The 21,848-nt window shown below is 38.8% G+C and overlaps 1 protein-coding gene and 1 long non-coding RNA gene across 4 annotated transcripts in view; one reads left to right on the top strand and one right to left on the bottom strand.

Annotated features, from left to right (window-relative positions):
* The first annotated feature begins 20 nt into the window (after positions 1 to 20).
* LOC131101550 (uncharacterized) lies at positions 21 to 12,520 on the top strand. Its single transcript, XR_009119231.1, has 4 exons — positions 21 to 179; positions 709 to 773; positions 10,123 to 10,239; positions 12,365 to 12,520. It is a non-coding gene; the product is annotated as an uncharacterized LOC131101550 (long non-coding RNA).
* The window catches only part of LOC131101547 (ephrin type-A receptor 7-like), a 206,481-nt gene continuing 188,809 nt past the window's right edge, over positions 4,177 to 21,848 (bottom strand). For all 3 annotated transcript variants that reach the window (XM_058046809.1, XM_058046810.1, XM_058046811.1), the window contains 7 exons: positions 20,047 to 20,108; positions 18,576 to 18,692; positions 15,679 to 15,765; positions 14,592 to 14,744; positions 10,012 to 10,202; positions 9,758 to 9,922; positions 4,177 to 8,404 (listed from right to left, as the gene is read on the bottom strand). In XM_058046809.1, coding sequence (XP_057902792.1) covers positions 8,290 to 8,404; positions 9,758 to 9,922; positions 10,012 to 10,202; positions 14,592 to 14,744; positions 15,679 to 15,765; positions 18,576 to 18,692; positions 20,047 to 20,108 — 890 coding nt within the window. In that variant the 3' untranslated portion in view covers positions 4,177 to 8,289. The remainder of the gene's footprint in view (positions 8,405 to 9,757; positions 9,923 to 10,011; positions 10,203 to 14,591; positions 14,745 to 15,678; positions 15,766 to 18,575; positions 18,693 to 20,046; positions 20,109 to 21,848) is intronic.

The following is a 21,848-nucleotide window of genomic DNA, read 5'->3' as shown; positions in this document are numbered from 1 at the left end:
TTTTGGCGCGGCAGGACACAACTTTCTTTTGCTTCCGGGTTCTTGCCAATGACGTCATTGTTTATAGTGCCGCTTATCGTCAAGGTGGCTGTCTTGCATAATTGGTTGCTAACGCTGCATCGATCGAAACTTCTACACAAGATTCCATGACCGCACTTGCACGTAACATCCACTCAACGGTGAGTCACGCGTTATTTATAAACTTTATACATTCACGGCACCGTGAATCGTGCCGTTCAAGAGTTGTATCAAGTTAATGACTAATACACCATAGCAACAACCACGGTTGGCGTGACTCATTCAATGGCCGTATTTTACAAAAGGCCTTATCAAGGAAGTTTATTTTACAGCCGAACAGTTTGCTGAAAGACATTGTTTAAAATAACACTATGTTTGTTAGTTTTCTTATTTTTGTTGGGGTGCTTTATGTTACTTTTTGATATGAGCCCAAATGACTAGGTAGTTTTGAATTGACAATTGAAATGTATGTGATTGTTGCGCAACAAGACCTAATTGAAACATTGATAATTTCGCCAATGTTATTGAATTATATTGATACTTTAAACTGAAATGTGAGTTTGTGATACGATCTTGGTGATTCATACTGAATACATTATATTGATAATGCTGTACCAAATGTAGCAAATTATTGATACCGGTAACAAAGTATGACCTGTTGATGTATATAACTTTCTTGACCTTGTATAGGTCCGATTTTTGGCCCACTGAACCTCTGACATTCCACACCAGAAGACAACATACATGATGGCAAGGTACCCACCCATCTGTTTCCTTCCTCATGGACTGAATTATGGACATTGTGGACTGAAATTTCATGTTGTCACGAGTGTATTATATGATTATTCAAGTTATATCAATTATACCATAAAAAACAAACTATATTAGGAAAGCAGGAAGTGAACAAATGTAACAGTTACTGATTGTAAAAGTACCAGATGGAGGGGTAGGATTTAATAAGCTTTGCTTCTTCCTACTCCTTTTCGACATGTGGAACTGTGAACCGATTATGTGATGCATTCAATTGTAATCTGATGCATGTTCAAATGAAATTAAACCATTACCATTATCAGTGTATTTATAAATAATTATGAAAAACAATTATATTTTGTCTTTTATTCACACCCTTCTGAGTGAAGTGCCCTTCTCAATTTGCCGCAGTCAGTCCTTAGCCCTACGTACTTTGAAGTGTATAAACAGGTTTTCTATGCCGTAACTACAAAAATATTCAATATATAAATAGGGAATCCTACTTTGCGATAAATAAGGGGTTACTGTACAATATTTCCTGTTTACATTGAATATATAACAATGTATACATTCGCTATATATACTGTAGGTCAGTTTTCCGATACCAAACAGTTCCAACTTGTAGTCTTGTCCGTCACAATTGTTCACTACAGTTGCGGCCAGCGTCGCAAGAAGCTAAAAAGCTAGTGAATGAGTGTTTACGGTGTTGGAAGAAACATTATAGCGAGTACCCAGAAGCGTAAACCAAGCTTTACTTATAAAAACTGTTTATATAGAAGACGACTCACTCCCACAAGAACCATGAAGAGGCAGAAACCTTTAAAAATTGATATTCACTTCATTTGTCATACAGTATGTGCTGCTGTAAAGTAGGTTTTGTTTTGTTTTTCCTAATCATATTACATCTCTAATGCAGGCTACAAATCTCAGATTAGCGCTAATAAATAATTATCCGAATATGATGCGACTGAGCTTTGGAAGTTCAAGGATATGCGAAGCGGCGAGTGAAGGCGGGAATGTTTTTGATTGCGGGGGAGATGCAGAAAGCAAGCAGCCAGTGATAACTTGGAGATGAAACTCATTATGTCTCAGACTCCAATCCTCAATGCCAATAAGTCTGCAATATAAAAAATATGGATTCCTGCTTCCACTGAGTGAGATAAATAAGTTAAAAAAAAAAAAAAGATTCTTTCTCAAATCCCCTGTCAAAAACACACACAATATACACAGACCCACAGTATTACACAGTGACCCATGTGAGCAGGCATGAAAGCGTGTACCAGCACACTCACGTCCGCACACCCACACACAGCCGCCCACAGAAGACCCAACACAACATTCATTTGCATTTGCAGTAATTTCCCATACGCTGAGCACTGGTCGAACTGTGGGTGTTGCATAATAAAGCAGTAAGTAATATAACCTCAGTCCCTGAGAGAGGGACTTAGTAAGTTCACATGTTAATGCAGACGCAGTGTGAGAAAGAGAAACCGTGAACTTGAACAAGTAGCTTTGCAAAAGTAACCCAAAGTTGAATTTGGGAGTAAATGGATTAAAGGCATTAACCTTGTAACAGATTCAAGTACAGGCGGCCCAGGTAGACTTAACGGGAGGCTATTGGTTTATTTCTTTGCACCAGAGGTAAAAAATTAGAGGGAGCACTTTTAATTGGAGAGGGAGCAGGATTGCTCAAGGATAAATGATCCGGTCCAGTTTGAGAACAGGAGTCGAAAACGGAGAACAGCTTAGTCTCTCCTAGTAAAGAACTAGTGAGGAAGATTAACTGTTTATTTTAAATATGCATAATATCTAAAAAATGTAACTGTGCTAGAGCCATGAAGAAATAAATTCCGATAAATGAGTTAGAATCATACTGATGTGAAATTGAGCGAGTGTGTCTAGGACTATGAACAAGAAGTAATCTTTCTATTGATCGTCTTTCCTTTGGGAGACAACTAAATAACAGTTTTTTCCCCCCCCATTGAAGTAAAGTCAAAGTCGACTTGCACCCTTGTGTCACATTTACATTTTTAACATTCATTCATTCATTTTCTACCGCTTTTTCATTGCGGGGGGTGCTGGAGCCTACCCCAGCTGTCTTTGGGCGAGAGGCAGGGTACGCCCTGGACTGGTCGCACATATAGACCATTCACACTCACATTCATACCTATGGACAATTTGTAGCCGCCAATTAACCTAGCGTGTTTTTGGAATGTGGGAGGAAACCGGAGTACCCGGAGAAAACCCACGCATGCACGGGGAGAACATGCAAACTCCACACAGATGGCCGAGGGTGGAATTGAACCCTGGTCTCCTAGCTGTGAGGTCTGCGCGCAAGCCGTGCCGCCCATTTTTAACATACTCACGTATAATAGGTCTTAGCGTAGCAAAGTTAGCTTCTTTATTCTAACAATAGCTTGTATTTTGTTTGCTTTATGGGTGCACCAGGAAATGAAGGAAAATTGTATGCATATTATGCTTGTATCTATATGTCTACCTGTGTAAATATACCTTATGCAGAGTTGAAATCACATGTTTACATACAGGATACATAAAATACTCTTGGAGTGCATCTTCAGGAAGTAGTGAAGTGGATAGTGTTTTTGATCTGACAAATCTTAAGTCAATTTGATCAAGTGTACTACTGTCTTTATTTATCGTCTATCACAAAAATCCACTATTAGCAACAGGTTTTGAAATGACAACTTAAGCTAAAGGGCTAATTTGTCTCAGGACACATAAAGCGAGAATGAAAAAGAGAGAAAATGACAAAAGGAATAATGAGTCTGTTCAATTCTGACGTGAAGACGATGACTTTGCTGGAATCAGTTCCCAGGAGGAGGATGAAAATAGCGATGAATGACTTTTCTGGTAGGCTACTGTTTAACGGTTGAAAAGCAGATATTTGACTGGATGAATCAAATATGTCCTTGGCATATTCCTAATATAATTGAGTCGTACCGGGCGTAATACGGACGTGGATGTCAATCGGCATTCCTGTTTTAACTCAAGACTTCTTGGTTTATATTCCCACTTATGCTGAATTATGCTTCAGATTTTAAGTCAAAGTCAACATCGTGAGAAAACTTGACCAGGATCAACCAAAGTCATCATGGAAAACTTACCCAGTCCTCCCACGGAAAGTTGTGTGCTGTAGTGAAATGTATACAAGCAGAAACAGCGTTTAGGCTGAACTAATGTTCTGCACTTGAAGGTGCCATGTTTATCAAAGCTGTGGGGGTGTCTGTAGAATAGCAATGTCACTGACCAACAATATATTTTAATATTCCATTATGTAATACAACATATGCTGAGTTATGGTCAGTAGACACACACTTTCTGCAGAGAGTTTCATATTCAATACCAAAAATAAAAAGCATGATGAATGATACGTTTATATTGGAGATTTTTTAATAACACATTTCATATTTGTAACAGCCATCAGAATTTTGTCTAATGGGTAAAAATCATCAAAAACTAACAAAAAGACAATTTCTTTTCAATTGAATATTCCAAACACCGTTATTTTGGCCATGGCCCTAAATTCAAACAAATAACCCCTTACACAGTGAGCAGATATTACTGTATATCCAACACATTATTTTTCAAACAAATTATAAAAATAGATTTAGCATTTTCAAGTACATATTTACAGTATTAAACATATAATGGGAAGAAATGGGGAATAATTTACGTTTCATTCATTGTGGCAACAAGATCCCTTAAGGTTTTTGTTGTTGTGCGTGTGAATGCTTGTGGGGGCATTTAAGTTTGAGGTGTGCACGTGTGAGAAATAGGAAAATTACTTCATGGTTAACCACGATTGTGGAATCATGAGGACTTACAGATAGCTGACAAATTAAAAAACATTTTTTTTTTTTTGTAATTTAATTTGTCATTTGTCTGTATCTTTATTTTGACATTACTAAGAAAGACAAACAAGAACAAGCAAAAAGACGTAAACTATTCTGTAGCAAATACAAACCGGTTACATTATTTCAGTCATATTTCTGTCCTTTGTGGAATATTGTCAACAATTAATGCCCTACTAAACTTTCTTAGTCAGTAATGGTACCAAAAAGGCAAAGGGGGGCAGATCAGTGTACAGAGAAATGTGGGTTTAACAAGGAAAAAAAAAAGTGCAATAACATCCTCGCCTGTGAATACTCTCATTCATCCAGGTCTTTGTATGCTCACGGAATGGAATCAATCGCAACTGGACTGTTTGGGATGTCTTGGAAGATGTTTCGCCTCTCACCTGAACAGGCTGTCACTCACCTTGCTGTCCTCTTTATCCATATCTAGTGCTCACTTCACTGTCCTCTTTATCCATATCTAGTGCTCACTTTGCTGTCCTCTTTATCCATATGTAGTGCTCACTTCGCTGTCCTCTTTATGCGTATCTAGTGCTCACTTCGCTGTCCTCTTTATGCGTATCTAGCGCTCACTTCGCTGTCCTCTTTATCCATATCTAGTGCTCACTTCGCTGTCCTCTTTATGCGTATCTAGTGCTCACATCGCTGTCCTCTTTATCCATATTTAGTGCTCACTTTGCTGTCTTCTTTGTCCATATCTAGCGCTCACTTCGCTGTCTTCTTTATCCATATTTAGCGCTCACTTTGCTGTCTTCTTTGTCCATATCTAGCGCTCACTTTGCTGTCTTCTTTATTCATATCCAGCGCTCACTTCACTGTCCTCTTTGTCCATTTCTAGTGCTCATTTTGTTGTCTTTATCCATATCGAGCACTCACTTTGCTGTCTTCTTTATCCATATCTATCACTCACTTTGCGGTCTTTATCCATATCTAGTGCTCACTTCGCTGTCCTCTTTATCCATTTCTAGCGCTCACTTCACTGTCTTCTTTATCCATATCTAGCGCTCACCTCGCTGTCCTCTTTATCCATTTCTAGCGCTCATTTTGTTGTCTTTATCCATATCTAGCGCTCAATTTGCTGTCTTTATCCATATCGAGCGCTCACCTCGCTGTCTTCTTTATCCATATCTAGCGCTCCCTTCGCTGTCTTCTTTATCCATATCTACTGCTCACTTCGCTGTCCTTTGTCCATATCTAGCACTCACTTCGCTGTCCTTTGTCCATTTGTAGCGCTCACTTCGCTGTCCTCTTTGTCCATATCTAGCGCTGACTTCGCTGTCTTCTTTATTCATATCTAGCGCTCACTTCGTTGTCTTTATCCATATCTAGCGCTCACCTCGCTGTCTTCTTTATCCATATCTAGTGCTCACTTCGCTGTCTTTATCCATATCTAGCGCTCACTTCGCTGTCCTCTTTATCCATATCGAGGGCTCACTTCGCTGTCCTCTTTATCCATATCGAGCACTCACTTCGCTGTCTTCAGTCCTGGTATGTCTTGCTTGTTCTTTCGTGTTAATCATTTCGCTTCTGGACTACTTTAATGTAGTCTGACACATGGCTCTCTGACAACTACAACATGACAAGACAAGACTGGACGAAGATCTTAGTGGGTGGTCCGTCAGACTGTTCAAAATGCATGACATTTGGATCACGGTGGCACTTTTTGAAGTGACTTTTTGAAATCTGACGCCGTCCCTGACGTCTCTCCACGGGAAGGCAAGTTACAGCAAGTCCTGTGAACATATCTTTTATACAAACGGTATGATGCTCAACAATCGGTTTGTGATACATTTCATAGTAAAGTTAGCTTTGCTGTGCTGACGTCAATCCATTGGCTTTATGTGTAGAACAAATGCAACGTGTAGTCATAGCGACCCATTTTTGAGTGACTCGGTGTTTGAACTGTTGGTGTTCCCCATAAAACTAAAAAAAGTAACTAATACTCTTAAGCATTTTCCACCCAAAAGGCTGCCAAAAACAACACCGGGAGTACTTTTTGTAGTACAAAACGACAGTCGTTTGGGTGGAAGTCCCTCGTTTTCCGAAACAACCTAAGCAATCCAGTTGTGATCGATTAAATCCCCTGAGAACATTTCGATGAGCATGACACCAACAACAGTAATGTAATAACATAACACCGTTATAATAAACAAAATACAACAAAAAAACACTGTATTCACACATACTGTAATGCATACAGTACAGCCAATGATAACAGACCTAAACTGTTCAAGAAATACACAGATACTGTGTGCTGACATCCTCCATCGGTAGCTTTGTTTCCTTTTATATGGAACACGTTTGTTCAGAATATGTCACAGTTTTATCATTAGCAAACACATATATATTTATTTTTTACTTTAAAGTTAATTTAACCATTCTACCTCTTTTTTTTTTATTATCTAGAGAGGTTGCGGTTCAACATAAATAAATACGAAATTCGGGTCATCTTCCAGAGTTGACCTGAGTTCTACACAAGAAGCATATTTAACATGGAAGCCTTTGAGCAGAGGAGGATTACAAGATAGGATAAAATGTTATTGTCACTTTGGGGGAGGGGGGGAGAAGAACAACAAAATTGCCAAATACGGTTGATTCAGTGTTAGGGTATAAAAGATTAAGATGACATTCAGGCTAAAGGGGGAATTAAATATTTCATTTGTACGTACAAGACAGCTTGAGGGGAAGAATAAGAATAAAACCAGAAGTGGTAAAACAGATGACGACTTAACTTATGGGTGATCAAATGCACAACTCTTTCTGCGCCCTGCTCCCCGTCGGTAGCTCTGGAGGGGACCCAACAAGTATAATACCGATATTCCTGAAAGTTTAGTCCATCACCGTCCATAGTATAGCTCTATTAAAGCGTGTCAGTGCACTTTGCTCAAGCAGTACCATCAGCCCCCCTGTTTAAAGTGTTTTTTTTTGCAGGCCTCATTTAACTACTAAATTCATAAAGTGTTGGACCCTTTTGCACGGGACAGCTCAGGCTTTATAACTACTGACAGCTGCTGCTCTGAGTGTGCGGATTACAAGCCTGCCATTTTTAATACTCAGAGATATTCTTCCACCATCTGATATGAGATCACTTCTGGCATACACCGATGCTATTTTGCATCCTCATATGACGCCGCTTCTTATTTAAAGTGAAATCAGACAGCGGAGAAAAGTGTTTTTGCCAGTCCTTGACTCAAGGCCAGTAAACAGTACTTAAAAAAAAACGAATAGTGGTAAAGGGAAAAAATTAGTTCATAACCTTTTTGAAGTCCATCTCTCACCATCTTGGAAGAGATCTTTCTAGTGTTTCCGCTAAGGCTCGTCCCGGAGCCGGTAGGATTCTGCTGACAGTTTTTTGTAGGTCAGAAGTGCAGATAGAGGTCACAAAAAGTCACATGACATCGCTCCTCTGCCATCCCCCCCGATCACTAGAGGAACGCTGCTCGTCTCTGAGGGGCTTCATAGTAAAAAGAAAGGAAGGAATCGCAGAAGGCATGAGGAAGAATGGGTACGAGGAGTAAATAGAGGAGGTCTTTTTTATTTGCCCTTCACTTGGAAAGACATGTCTCTCTTGCCTCTTCTCCATCCCATCATCCGCATCTGCATGTACGCAGCAGTGATCTGCAGCAGTCGTGCAGGTGATTGTTTGTTACACTTGCACACCGCGTCCGTGCATTTGGATGACCTGGGCTCTCAGGGTCTGGATGGCAGCCAGGATCAGCTTCTGGTGCTCCAGGGAAGTAATGCCCAGACTCAGTACATCTCTGAAAATAAACAAACGTTTTCCAATATTATTTCACTGGTCTGGTCTACAAATTTTTTTGACAGGAGCCAATCATGAGCTATGAATAAACTCACAAAGAGCTTGTCAACTAATTGGAAATTGGTCATTAACTGTCTGACTCACAATTTCATCTAATAAACAACAACAAACTCATCACACAGCAACTTAACACTGAATTATCGAAAATATCGAAACATTTATCAAGACAAGTTTTTATGTGTTGCCATAATGCCTTTCAGTCGAGGAGATGATACAAAACATGAAAAATGGTGCTGTAATACTGCTTATGTCCACCAGAGAACCCAGAGCCCAAATCCTCGGATGCAATGCCTTATGGGAAGACTTTAAAATGTCTTTTTATTTTACAGTTATATTGGGACATGTTTGTATATTTACACATACTGTACACCTGTCGAGTATTAAGTTGCTGTGTGATGAATTTAGTGCTGTTAGTAAAGTATTCAAAGACGTCTGTTGTACTGATATACTGTATATACTGACCTCCAACTAACAATACTTTCCTCACACCTTTTTATTTTACACACCTGTCGAGTATTAAGTTGCTGTGTAATGAATTAAGTGCTGTTAGTAAAGTATTCAAAGACGGCTGTTATACTGATATACTGACCTCCAACTAACAATACTTTTCTCACACCTTTTCATTTTACAGTTATATTGGGACATGTTTGTATATTTACACATACTGTACACCTGTCGAGTATTAAGTTGCTGTGTAATGAATTTAGTGCTGTTAGTAAAGTATTCAAAGACGTCTGTTATACTGATATACTGTATATAGTGACCTCCAACTAACAATACTTTTCTCACACCTTTTTATTTTACAGTGTATTGGGACATGTTTGTATATTTACACATACTGTACACCTGTCGAGTATTAAGTTGCTGTGTAATGAATTTAGTGCTGTTAGTAAAGTATTCTAAGACGTCTATTATACTGATATACTGTATATACTGACCTCCAACTAACAATACTTTTCTCACACCTTTTTATTTTACACACCTGTCGAGTATTAAGTTGCTGTGTAATGAATTTAATGTTAGTACTCCAACTAACAATACTTTACTTTTTGGCAAACATGTCAAACGTTTTCATGGATGACTAAAGAAATGTTAAAAAATGTCACATATGAGCATGAATTCTGAAGATATTTACATTAGAATGTAAAAAAACGAGAAATCAAATACCAAAATAATTGCTGATTAATTGGATAATCAGTGTATCTGTTAATTATTCCTCCTTTTTACTTGTAGTTCAAAATCAGTTGGTTTAATATGAAATAAGGTTACCGCAAATGAAAGAAAATCCACTTACTGTACAGTCATTCTCGCCACTGACTCCAAATAGCAGTATCCTGCGGCAGTGAAGTTGTCCTTGTATCGGCCCATGTCCACAGCGTCCAGCCACTCTCCTACTGAGTTAAATGACGGGAAGGTGGGGAGAGGCCTCTCTGCTAGTGTAATGGAAGAACTCAATGTCCTGAAAAGAAGAAAATGAAACAGGTTTAACGATCGTACACAGCAAAAAAAACGTGTGTTTTGGGTTGTGGGCTTCTAATGTCACCTGACCTTCGTGCCAATGTGGAGGAGCCGATGCCGTCGGGGGAGCGAATGCTCTTGCTGAGCGCTGAGTGGATTTGACTAAAACTGGGTCTCTCTGTTCTCTCCTTCTGCCAACAGTCAAGCATTAACTGATGCAGATGTGGAGGACAGTTCACCGGAGCAGGCAGCCTGAAACCGTCCTCAATGGCCTTGATCACCTACGACATTGGACGATGAGAAAAGCCATTAGTTTAGGTGAGATGAAACTAAATTGCAAACATTCCCAGGGAGTGTGTTTGATTGATCTGGTTCTACGGGGAAATGTGGGAAAGTTCTTACTTTCTTGCTTGGTTTAACAAGTTTTATAATATTGCCCTGCATAGCAGCTTGGCGGGGGCGGAGGGGGAATACTGTCCAGCTCAGATTCAGAAATTTCACTTTTGCATCTCACAGCAAACGATGGTGCGTTCAATGAACATAGGTCCATTTTATTAATGGCAGAAATACCATGACACGATCCACCCATGGGCATTAACTCCTGGTATTATTTACCAGGATTATTTACCATCGATTAATCAACTCATGATTAGTGCAACCTGGGTATCATTTATGGTGGCAGCACATTCTAAAAATAGACATTTACAATAAAACGGCAATCATTTTACAACAAAACAAGATATTATGAGGAAAAGTTGTAATCAAATTTTTTGGTAATGTTTTTTTTTTTAAGAGTTGTTATTATGTTATTAGAAACAAAACACAGAATAAAGATGAAACTACAGAAATTTAGGTTGCAGAAAAATGTATAATAAGGAAATAAAGATTAAATATTATGGAAATAAAGTCAAAATTACATTAAAAAAAATTCCAGGAAGTAAATAGTTGAAATAGTTGAGGGAAAAAACTGGAGAAAACAGCTCAAATTTTTCAAGAATGAAGTCAAAATATTAAGAGAGAAAACAGTCCAATTCAAAGGAGAAAAAAGTCGTAATTTTACCCGAATAAACTTGTACTTATGAAGAGAAAATGTACCATTTTTAGTAGCAACAGCTGAAATAAAGTTGGATTTTGTGGGGGGAAAACATAATACTATGGTAACAAAGTCAAAATATTAAGGACATAAAGTCATTATATTACAAAAAGAAACATTATGAAGATGATTTATGAAGAAATGACAGGTACTAACATACTATTTGTTGCTTTTTCACCAATATCACAAAGCTGAGGTGCAGATTTACCTTGAAATATGCTACCATATATATATATATATACATGCTTTACGAAATATCAAAGTGGCCCTTGCATCCTTTCATTTTTCAGTATGTGCCTTGGTGGAAAAAGTTTGGACACCCCTGCACTTGATGGGCCAAATCTATATAAACCATTCATTGGCGACTCCAAATTGTCCAAAGTGTGAGTATGAGTGTGAATGATTGTTTGTCTATGTACGACCAATGCAGGGTGTACCCCGCCTCTCGCCTGAAGTCATCTGGGATAGGCTCCAGCATGCCCCTGCCTCCCTAATGAGAATAAGCGGTGTAGAAAATAGATGGATTACTACTACTCTGGTAGCTATGCACTGCACATTTTGCAGTGGTCTTTTATTGTTGCCACCTGTGCAAAAATAATGCCCTTTCATCAGCATCCTGATATGCTGCACCTGTGAGGTGGATGAATTATGAATGCTCACTAAAACAGATTTAGTAGATTAGTGAACAGTGGTAGCGAGGGAGGGGCTTTACATTGACTTCAGCTCATGATAATTTGGAGCAATGCGTTTATACTTTCATTCATTTTCTACCGCTTTTTCCTCACTAGGGTTGCGGGGAGTGCTGGAGCCTATCCCAGCTGTCTTCGGGCAAGAGGCGGGGTACACTCTGCACTGGTCACCAGCCTATCACAGGGCACATATAGACAAACAACCATTCACACTCACATTCATACCTATGGACAATTTGGAGTCGCCAATTAACCTAGCATGTTTTTGGAATGTGGGAGGAAACCGGAGTACCCGGAGAAAACATGCAAACTCCACACAGAGATGGCCGAGGGTGGAATTGAACTCGGGTCTCCAAGCTGTGTGGCCTGCGCACTAACCACTTTGTATGCCGCATGTTCTCCAATGAACTGCTTTGCTCAGACACAATGCAGAATGGGAAACTTCAAAACTCATATTGGTACTTCTTTGTATATTTTTAGGTACACCTTTGGAGTGTTAAGTTACTGTGTGATGAGTTTAGTTTTTTATGCAAGCATAAACATGGCTGAATAAACTAATAGACATGTCTATAGACTTAGATATGTTGTTTTCTATAATAGACATGTTTTTGGAATGTTTTCTTCTACATCTGACCAACATTTGTCATCTACTCCAATAAAGCCCTCATTTCACCTCTTTAAACACAAGAGCGGGACCTCATCCCTCCAGACGTCTTCAATGGTCCTTTGCTCCTCCATCGAGCTAACACCGTTCCCATTCAAGAACCATTCAGCCTAACACCTCACCGGGGATTTAATCTCATCCATCCTGCTCCTGAATCACTCTTAGAACTACAGTTTCCCAAAAGGAGGAAATAAAGTCAGGGTATAATCATAAAAATTACATCCGTCGACTGCATTATTTCCTAAAACATTCTCTCTCCTTTCAATCTAACCCCATTCCGCCATCATCTTCGCTCTTTTAGCTCCGGTCTCCCTAAAGAGCATTCATAAAATGCTTTTCAGCATTTGACATTTTCCATTTAATCAGAGCCAGTAAGGTAAAGGGCACAATGAATTACACGTGGACAGGCCAAGCAACAATCCCGTTATGATAGAATGTATCAGTTCAGCATGGATTAATATCCCAGGCACTCTACAAGCTTTGGCCTTTGCCCTTGCAAATGGATAGTTTGACAATATGCACCAAACTATGAAGTAACTTTGCAGTGCTTTGTGTGAAAGAACACTGAATGAGATCTATGAATATGGCTGCACGCACCTGCTGATCATCTCATGCATATTCATTTTGGTACATTGAAAATTGGAACACGGTAATAATGGGTTGCTGTTTTTTTTTTATTTTTTTTTTTTATTCCCAGCTTGCACCTGCATTCCAAAAATATATTTACACCGACAGTAATTTGATTGCATGGTTCATATTTTTACAAAATTCCATCTTCAGTTTTTATGTATACTGTAAGAAGTGGTCCATAAGTGGTCCATAAGTGGTCCTTATGAATCCCATCTCTTCAACTCTCAGCATTTTCCGAGAAGAAGCTGAATGTTGAAAAAGGGATTTTCAACACGTTTTTTTTTTTTTTTTAAAGAGCAGGATGGCACTAGAGGAGGAACATACGGAGGCCACTTGAAGGGGGTCATCCCTTCCTTAGGAGAAAACAGGATTGGTTATGGAGATGATGCAGACTTAGAGAGAGGACTTGGGCTTGAGAAAAAAAAAAAAAAAAACTTCTTGGCTTTTGAGTAATATGATCCTAGCTGGCTATAGACGTGGAATTAATTGGTATAGAGGAAGGTGGAAAAATAAAATTCCATTAAATGAAGTTGATGTGTTTAATTTAGGAAATGATAAACACTGGGTCGGTATCAGTACCGTTATAATGGCGGCCCTATGAACTTATGGATGTTTTTTCTTGTAATTTCTAACCCTTTGCTCGTCTTTGAACACACCATAGTTGGTGCGATATGCAAAAGAATAACATCTACACGGAGATGCCGATCACATCCTGTTCATCATACTGAAAAATCAAAGTCGAAATCCTTTCTAAACCAACCCCTGTAAATATGATTCTCCGCTTGGCCATCTCTGTGTGGAGTTTGCATGTTCTCCCCGTGCATGCGTGGGTTTTCTCCGGGTACTCCGGTTTCCTCCCACATTCCAAAAACATGTCTGTTACCGAAAATAACATGTCTATGGCGATAGACATGTCTATGTCTATTAGTTTATTTAGCCATGGTTATGCTTGCAAAAAGCACTAAACTCATCACACAGTAACTTAACACTCCAAAGGTGTACCTAAAAAATATACAAAAAAGTACCAATATGAGTTTTGAAGTTTCCCATTCTGCATTGTGTCTGAGCAAAGCAGTTCATTGGAGGACATGCGGCATAGAAAGTGTTTAGTGCGCAGGCCACACAGCTTGGAGACCCGAGTTCAATTCCACCCTCGGCCATCTCTGTGTGGAGTTTGCATGTTCTCCCCGTGCATGTGTGAGTTTTCTCCGGGTACTCCGGTTTCCTCCCACATTCCAAAAACATGCTAGGTTAATTGGCGACTCCAAATTGTCCATAGGTATGAATGTGAGTGTGAATGGTTGTTTGTCTATATGTGCCCTGTGATTGGCTGGCGACCAGTCCAGGGTGTACCCCGCCTCTCGCCCGAAGACAGCTGGGATAGGCTCCAGCATGCCCGCGACCCTTGTGTGGATAAGCGGTAGAAAATGAATGAATCAACAGATCGGGAAGGTCTGTGTTCGATTCTCCGCTTGGGCATCTCTGTTTGGAGTTTGCATGTTCTCCCCGGGTTTTCTCCGGGTATTCCGGACAGCACAGCATATAAGCAAATTCTATTCAAAAGGTTTTTTTCTCCCCTTTTGAAGCCACTTACATCTTGGTTGCCCATATCCCAGTAGGGTCTCTCCCCGTAGGACATGACCTCCCACATGACGATACCAAAGCTCCAGACATCTGAAGCAGAGGAGAAGCGATGGTACTGGATGGCCTCTGGAGCGGTCCACAGCACCACGCTCTTCCCTCCGTGCTAGAAAGGCACAAAGGACGACGGGTGTTCAGAGTTCACGCTTATAAATCTTTCACAGTCTCTTTGTACAGCTTTACACATACAGTATTTTCAGTAGATCAAAAGACTCTTTAGAATGCCGGTTTCACCTTGAGAAGAATGGTAAAATATTCAAGGAAATGTTGTTTAGAAATGTTAAACATGGTTTATGTTATGGTCATATCACCTTGTACTTCGGTACATGACAAAAATATAATATAAAATAAAACAAAACAAACTGAAACTATATTAGGAAAGCAGGAAGTGAACAAATAAGTCTCTGGGTCAATGTACGTCCTTCGTGTGGGAATCTTGACTGGAAAGATAAAAAAAAAACGGCATACATTAGATGACCATATGTTGATTACCAACATATTGTTGGCCTACATTATAGATTATTATTGGGTTATTAGAGATAAAACGTTCTTTGTGCTCCAAAGAGCTGCCTTAATATGTTTGCTGAATAGAAGAGTCTTGAACCAGTCATATTGACAGTTACTATGGTACACATTATGTCATTGTATGGTCATATCACCTTGTACTTCGGTACAGGACAAAAAAAAACAACAACCTTAAACTATATTAGGAAAGCAGGAAGTGAACAAATGTAACAGTTACTGATTATAAAAGTACCAGATGGAGGGGTAGGATTTAATAAGCTTTGCTTCTTCCTACTCCTTTTGGACATGTGGAACTGTGAACTGATTATGTGATGCATTCAATTGTAATCTGATGCATGTTCAAATGAAATTAAACCATTACCATTATTTTTTTTTTCCTGGTAATATGGTATTAATTGCAAGACCTCAAACAAACCCGAGAGCTAATCATTTGATCTGAATCTCATTAAAAACATCAAGTGTACATACATGAAGTGAGGGTGTTTTAATGGAAGTTAATAATAAGGGAACCTTACCAGAGTGGTGTAGATAGCCTCTATTTTGTCCTCTTGAAGAGGTCTGAAGCCAGACACCTTGCAGCCCAGATTGGCATTAACCAGAACCTGCACACCAGGAACACAAATGTCATAACATTCTATTATGTTTATGTTATGAATAGTATCTGTGTCTGATAGGGTCTAATACCTCAATGCAGTATAGTTATAGTTTTAATGTACTGTATAGCCGCTACTGAAGAAGCAACACACTTTTGAGGACAAAAAAAAACCCCACATTCTGGACAGAGAACACAGATTTAAAAGGACCGAGGGAGGCCATCAATGTCAAGGTTGAAAAAACATCTGAACAGAGGGGGGGTTGCGCCACCACTCGAATCCAATGCTGTCCTTTCATCTCTTCCGAAAAGATTCAATCATTTAGCCTCTAACAAATAAACACAACACAGCCACCTTGGCGTCAGGCACATCTGTGACTATCATTAGATCGGAATGCCTGTGAATGTTGTCCTTAAACCGGGTCTTTGTGTTCCCAGGGTATGGAATCAAATTGGAATGGTCTGAGAAGACCTTTCGCCTCTCATCCGTGACTCTCTGTGACAAGGTAGGTCAGCTCTACTCTGGTGGGTTGGTACAGGATCCATTACAGTACAGTATTATCCTCTCAAGGTAGATGCAGTTTTATTGCACAGTTTATTGCACGGTTATTGTAGAGGATTTTTGGAGCGTTTTTTGTTGAAGCGTTGGCAGAGCTTCTCTCTGCACTGTTCCCCAAAAACCGAAATCATGGAATGATCTCCTCATCTAACACCTATCGCCGCTATACCCCCCACCGCCCCGGTCTGGGCATGACAGGGACCACGGCATGCGCCCTAATTGGCTGCAGGTAGCTGTGGCTGGCTGCTGGCCGCAATGGGAACCCTTTCCCCTTTGTGGCGCTGGTCTTGTGTTTATGTGTTTTACTTGTATACCAAGCTTTTTTTTCTAAAATTAACTAATAAAAGTAAAATAACTATAAAAGCAATCTTCACTCGCTAAATGTAGTGCAAAAAAGGTCAGTAAGGATAATTCATAATGCCGCCTACAGAGAACATACGAACTCCTTATTTCTAAAATCACATATACTTCAACTTGCTGATATAGTTAATCTTCAAACAGCTAAAATAATGCATAAGGCTAAAAAATAACCAATTACCTAAACATGTCATCCAATACTTCTCTACAAGAGAGGAGAAATATGATCTCAGGGAAGAACTACATTTGAAACACTTATATGCTAGGACTATGTTAAAAAGCCATAGCATTTCAGTATGTGGAATCAAACTATGGGATGGATTGAGTAAGGACCTCAAACAATGCACAACGATGAGCCAATTCAAGAAACAATACAAGCAGTTGATGTTTGCTAAATACAAGGATGAAGAGTCTTGAACCAGTCATGATGTGCTATATATATCACTATATTGACACTTACTATGGTACACATTATGTCATTGGATGGTCATATCACCTTGTAAAATAAAAATAAAAATAAAAATAAAAATAAAAATAAAAATAAAAATAAAAATAAAAATAAAAATAAAAATAAAAATAAAAATAAAAATAAAAATAAAAATAAAAATAAAAATAAAAATAAAAATAAAAATAAAAATAAAAATAAAAATAAAAATAAAAATAAAAATAAAAATAAATTAAATTATTATTATTAAATTAATTTAAAAAAAATAAAATAGAATACTTAAATTATATTAGGAAAGCAGGAAGTGAACAAATGTGTAACAGTTACTGATTGTAAAAGTACCAGATGGAGGGGTAGGATTTAATAAGCTTTGCTTCTTCCTACTCCTTTTGGACATGTGAAACTGTGAACTGATTATGGGATGCATTCAATTGTAATCTGATGCATGTTCGAATGAAATAAAACCATTACCATTACCATTTTTTTCATCAGTCCCTCACTGTGCTCCTTCATTAGGAGGTTAGTTTGGAGTAGTTATTTTCCCCTCCCCCTTTTCTAGTGTTGTTCCCCTTGTTCCCCCTCCTTCATCCTGTCCTGTCACCTCTTGTCTCACTGCATAATTGCACAATTTTGTTGTACTTCTTTCAACAATAAAGGCTCGTTCATACCTATCCTTCACACACTTAGGCTCCGTAGTGCAGTGAGTGTGTATTGGAGGGGGTCGGTTGTGTTCTATCTCTTAGTATTGCCTCACATGAATCATGTAATAACTCAGTTTGATATAAAATTATATATCTCTCTCCAGCCAAGTGCTTTAGGATTAATCATCTAATGATGTACTCACTTGCTTATGCATTAGTACACCAGCTTGCCACCTGGTAATACATCCTCATAATTTGGATCGGAATGTTTTAATTAAGTATGTTTTGATTTAGTTCAGTCTGGGGCTGTTCACTTACGTAGCCTTACTTGAGAGGAGTTAATTTTGGCGCAGCCGCCTTGGAAAAGTTTGAGCTTTAACAACAACTTCCTGTAAAGAGAGTGGATGGATAGATATTCATACAGGGTCAAGTTTGCTCATTAAGTATGGGTTAAATTAGGAGTTGGAAGACGCTCTTATAGCGCCAAGAACAAGTGCTCTCGTCCGTTATTTTGCACATTGCGACGACCGTATTTGCAGTTTTGACAGCCCGGGTTTCTTTTTTAAGGAGGCACAAACCGACGGAGCAAATCCTTGTTGTGACAAAGTGATTTTGACAGCATTGTCTTGTCATTTTCAGCTTCATGTATTCCTCAAATAAGAAGCTACAGACAAATGACTGTCAAACACGATGGCAGACAAGGACAAATTGTATTTCAAGAAGGCTGTCAAAAAAAAAAAAAACCTTAGCTTGAGACATACATCAACCTACATACTCCAGTCTATCATCCCCCCACACTGCGCTACCTGCTCTCTTACCTTATGTGCAGCCAGCCGTTTGTGAACAAAGCCCATTTCGGCGAGGTACTTCATCCCCGATGCCACACCAGTCAGCATATCCATCAGTTGCATTACGCTCAACTGACCCTCATGTTTCTGTGATTTTGAGCGTGAAAAGGAAAGTGTGAGTGAGGAAAAGCTACAAAAAAAAATAAAAAAAGCTGGTATCTCTTCATTTGAGGGAGTAAAACAAGCCGTGGTTTCATATAATTAAGCAAATAGCAAAAAAGACAACATCTTGAAGCAAAAGTGCCCCATTTGGGTTTGTAAACATGCAGATTTCTTGTACCAATATGTCAATAAACACACATTGCTGGCCTTGGAATAAGGAATAATACAGTTTAAATAAATATACAGAGTTTACATGTTCCCCCCGTCTGGTTTCCTCCCACATGTGGTGCTAATGCTTAAAAATGCACAATTAGCCCCATTTCAAAAGCGCAGATTTGGCACTGGTATCGGCTAATATGTAAACAATATTCAATCTTTGGTAGTACTGCCAACATCATGTTTAAACAGCACCGCAATATAACTACTGTACAAACACAGCATTAAACTGTGCACGCAACAAACCGTGCGTTAATTTTTCTTCCAGTAAACAACAAAATTAGTTGTTCAGTTTTAATATCAATGTTAATGTTACTACCGAGCTTTGACTTTGTAGCTTATTTTACACTGAACAAGAAGTTTCAGTGTTCACTTTGTTGCTCATTTTAAGCTACAAAGTTTGTAGCTTATTTTACATTGAACAGGAAGTTTCAGTGTTCACTGTGACTTTGTAGCTTATTTTACACTGAACAGGAAGTTTCAGTGTTCAGTGTAAAATAAGCTACAAAGTGAACAGGAAGTTTTAGTGTTCAGTGTAAAATAAGCGACAAAGTGAACATAAGCTACAAAGTCACAGTGAACACTGAAACTTCCTGTTCAGTGTAAAATAAGCTACAAAGTCAAAATGGTTGATCTGAGCTACACCTGTGAGGACATAATTGGATCATACATATCGGGGGGGGGGGGGGGCTTTGACTTTGTAGTTTATTTTACACTGAACAGGAAGTTTCAGTGTTCACTTTGTAGCTTATTTTAAACTGAACCCTGAAACTTCCTGTTCAGTGTAAAATAAGCTACAAAGTCAAAGCTTCACTTTGTAGCTTATTTTACACTGAACACTGAAACTTCCTGTTCAGTGTAAAATAAGCTACAAAGTCACAGTGAACACTGAAACTTCCTGTTCAGTGTAAAATAAGCTACAAAGTCACACTGAACACTGAAACTTCCTGTTCAGTGTAAAATAAGCTACAAAGTCAAAGCTCAAAGGTTACTGGAAGAAAGATTTACGCACGGTCTGTTATATAAGACTATAAGATATTGTAATGTTAGCAGAACCGTGATGAGGCAGGATTACGGTGCACAAATCTGCCTTTATTGGCTCTCACCAGCACGCAATACTTACCCTCAGGAAGGAGTCTAAGGATCCATTGGACATGCTCTCCACAATGATCATCATGGTGTTACCTGAACACAAGCAAAACAAAGCAAGACATGAAAAAATAGGAAGTAAAAAAAAAAACACAGGTGAAGAAATAGAGACATAGACACGGGTGCAGAGAGGGGATAAAGTGAGGTTAGTCATCCTGGCAGCATGGCAGGATTTGTGGCAAAGCCATTCTTCACTCAGTGAACTGCGGTGAAGCTGGAACAACCTGTGTGCTGCCCTGGCTGTCTCAGCAAGTTTAACCACCCTTAAATATTCACGCTGCATGCACACAAACGTGCACAACTCACACATACTTTGCGGAAGAAAAAGCACTTTGCACTGGAAGAAAAAGAATACTAAAATAAGAAACGTGTTTAAGGTATCTTGAATCTTGATAATTGAATATCAATTGAATCTGTAAAATAATGGAAGGACACCACAAGGACAATAATCAAAAACATTAATTAATACCGCTAACATGCACATTACCTCCACTCCGGTGTTAAAAAAAAATGTCCATCGCATTAAAAACACATTCACTGACTTAAAATGCTAATTTTTTAACCCTTTTGTATTGAGTTGTGGACTCCTATAGAGCAGCTACACACAATAATCGGCACAGATCTTCCAGAATCTGCACCTATTCAGCTGTATTTTCATGGATTTGTGTTTCCCGCCAAAACGACCTGTTTTAATTCATGTATGTGATTGGTCACATGACTAAAGTGCTTCCTAACTACAAACGAACCCCACTTTACTAATGTAGTGGGTATAGGAGTTTATAATAAATGAATATAGTCTTTGGAGAGCTAATTAAAAAAAACTAAAAAGTGGTTTGAACCCTTTATAAAGGCACATGTGTGCTTTCAGCATGTTAAATTGCCATTCATATCCCCCCCCATCAAATTCTATTGTTTGTACTATTATTATTAGTTCCTCTGCTTAAATGCCCCACGGTATTCACTGCAGGGAGATTATTGTATGCATGCAAACTTTTATGAGTGAAATCATTTGCTCCTAGCCTTTAAAGTTTGTAATTTAATAAAGAGCGATGCTGTCAATAGATAATAAAAGAATCCGCTTCATAAAACGGGCCTCAGGATTTAACAGGATGGCCTGTTGTGAGACACATTTAGGGTAGTTTAAGATGCATCGTTTAGATTGTAGCCTCTTGGCATTACATAATATATATATGATTTTAAAGATTTGCTTCAGTGATAAAAATAGAAAAAGTACTGTACATATACCGTGAGGTTACCCAGCATGCCTTGCTGGTTGTAGATGTAGGTATAGTTGACATGTTATGTTGGTTTTATGAGAATATTATTCATATTTTAAGTACCTACTGTCTAAATTTTGGCTATTTTTTTTTATCATGGTTGGGAATCCCGACCCTTTCCTCCAAATTATATTTGATTAACATTGGCTACTTTAAACATTTCATCATATTAAAATGGTTGATCTGAGCTACACCTGTGAGGACATAATTGGATCATACATATCGGGGGGGGGGGGGACTGTCATTTGCAGGCATGGCTGAAAATAGCTTCTGGCAATCAGCAAATGCAAGGAACACTTCTATTGCAACTAAGGCCGTCTGCAGTTTCCTTCCAAAAGGTAACAAAAAAAAATCCCATTTTCTTTAATCCTATTAGCGATAATCCCGGAGCTGCCTGCGAGAAGGTGGAGCAAATGGTAGGTCATGAAATTGGCGGATGTGTAAGCAAAAGACAAGAGAAGAGGGGGGCTTTTCCATCTTAATGGCATCAATAGGGCAT

Source organism: Doryrhamphus excisus, chromosome 14 (genome assembly GCF_030265055.1).
Source record: "Doryrhamphus excisus isolate RoL2022-K1 chromosome 14, RoL_Dexc_1.0, whole genome shotgun sequence".
Taxonomy (NCBI): Eukaryota; Metazoa; Chordata; class Actinopteri; order Syngnathiformes; family Syngnathidae; genus Doryrhamphus; species Doryrhamphus excisus.
The sequence above is the reverse complement of the archived record's forward strand: the minus strand, read 5'-3'. Positions and strand labels throughout refer to the sequence as shown.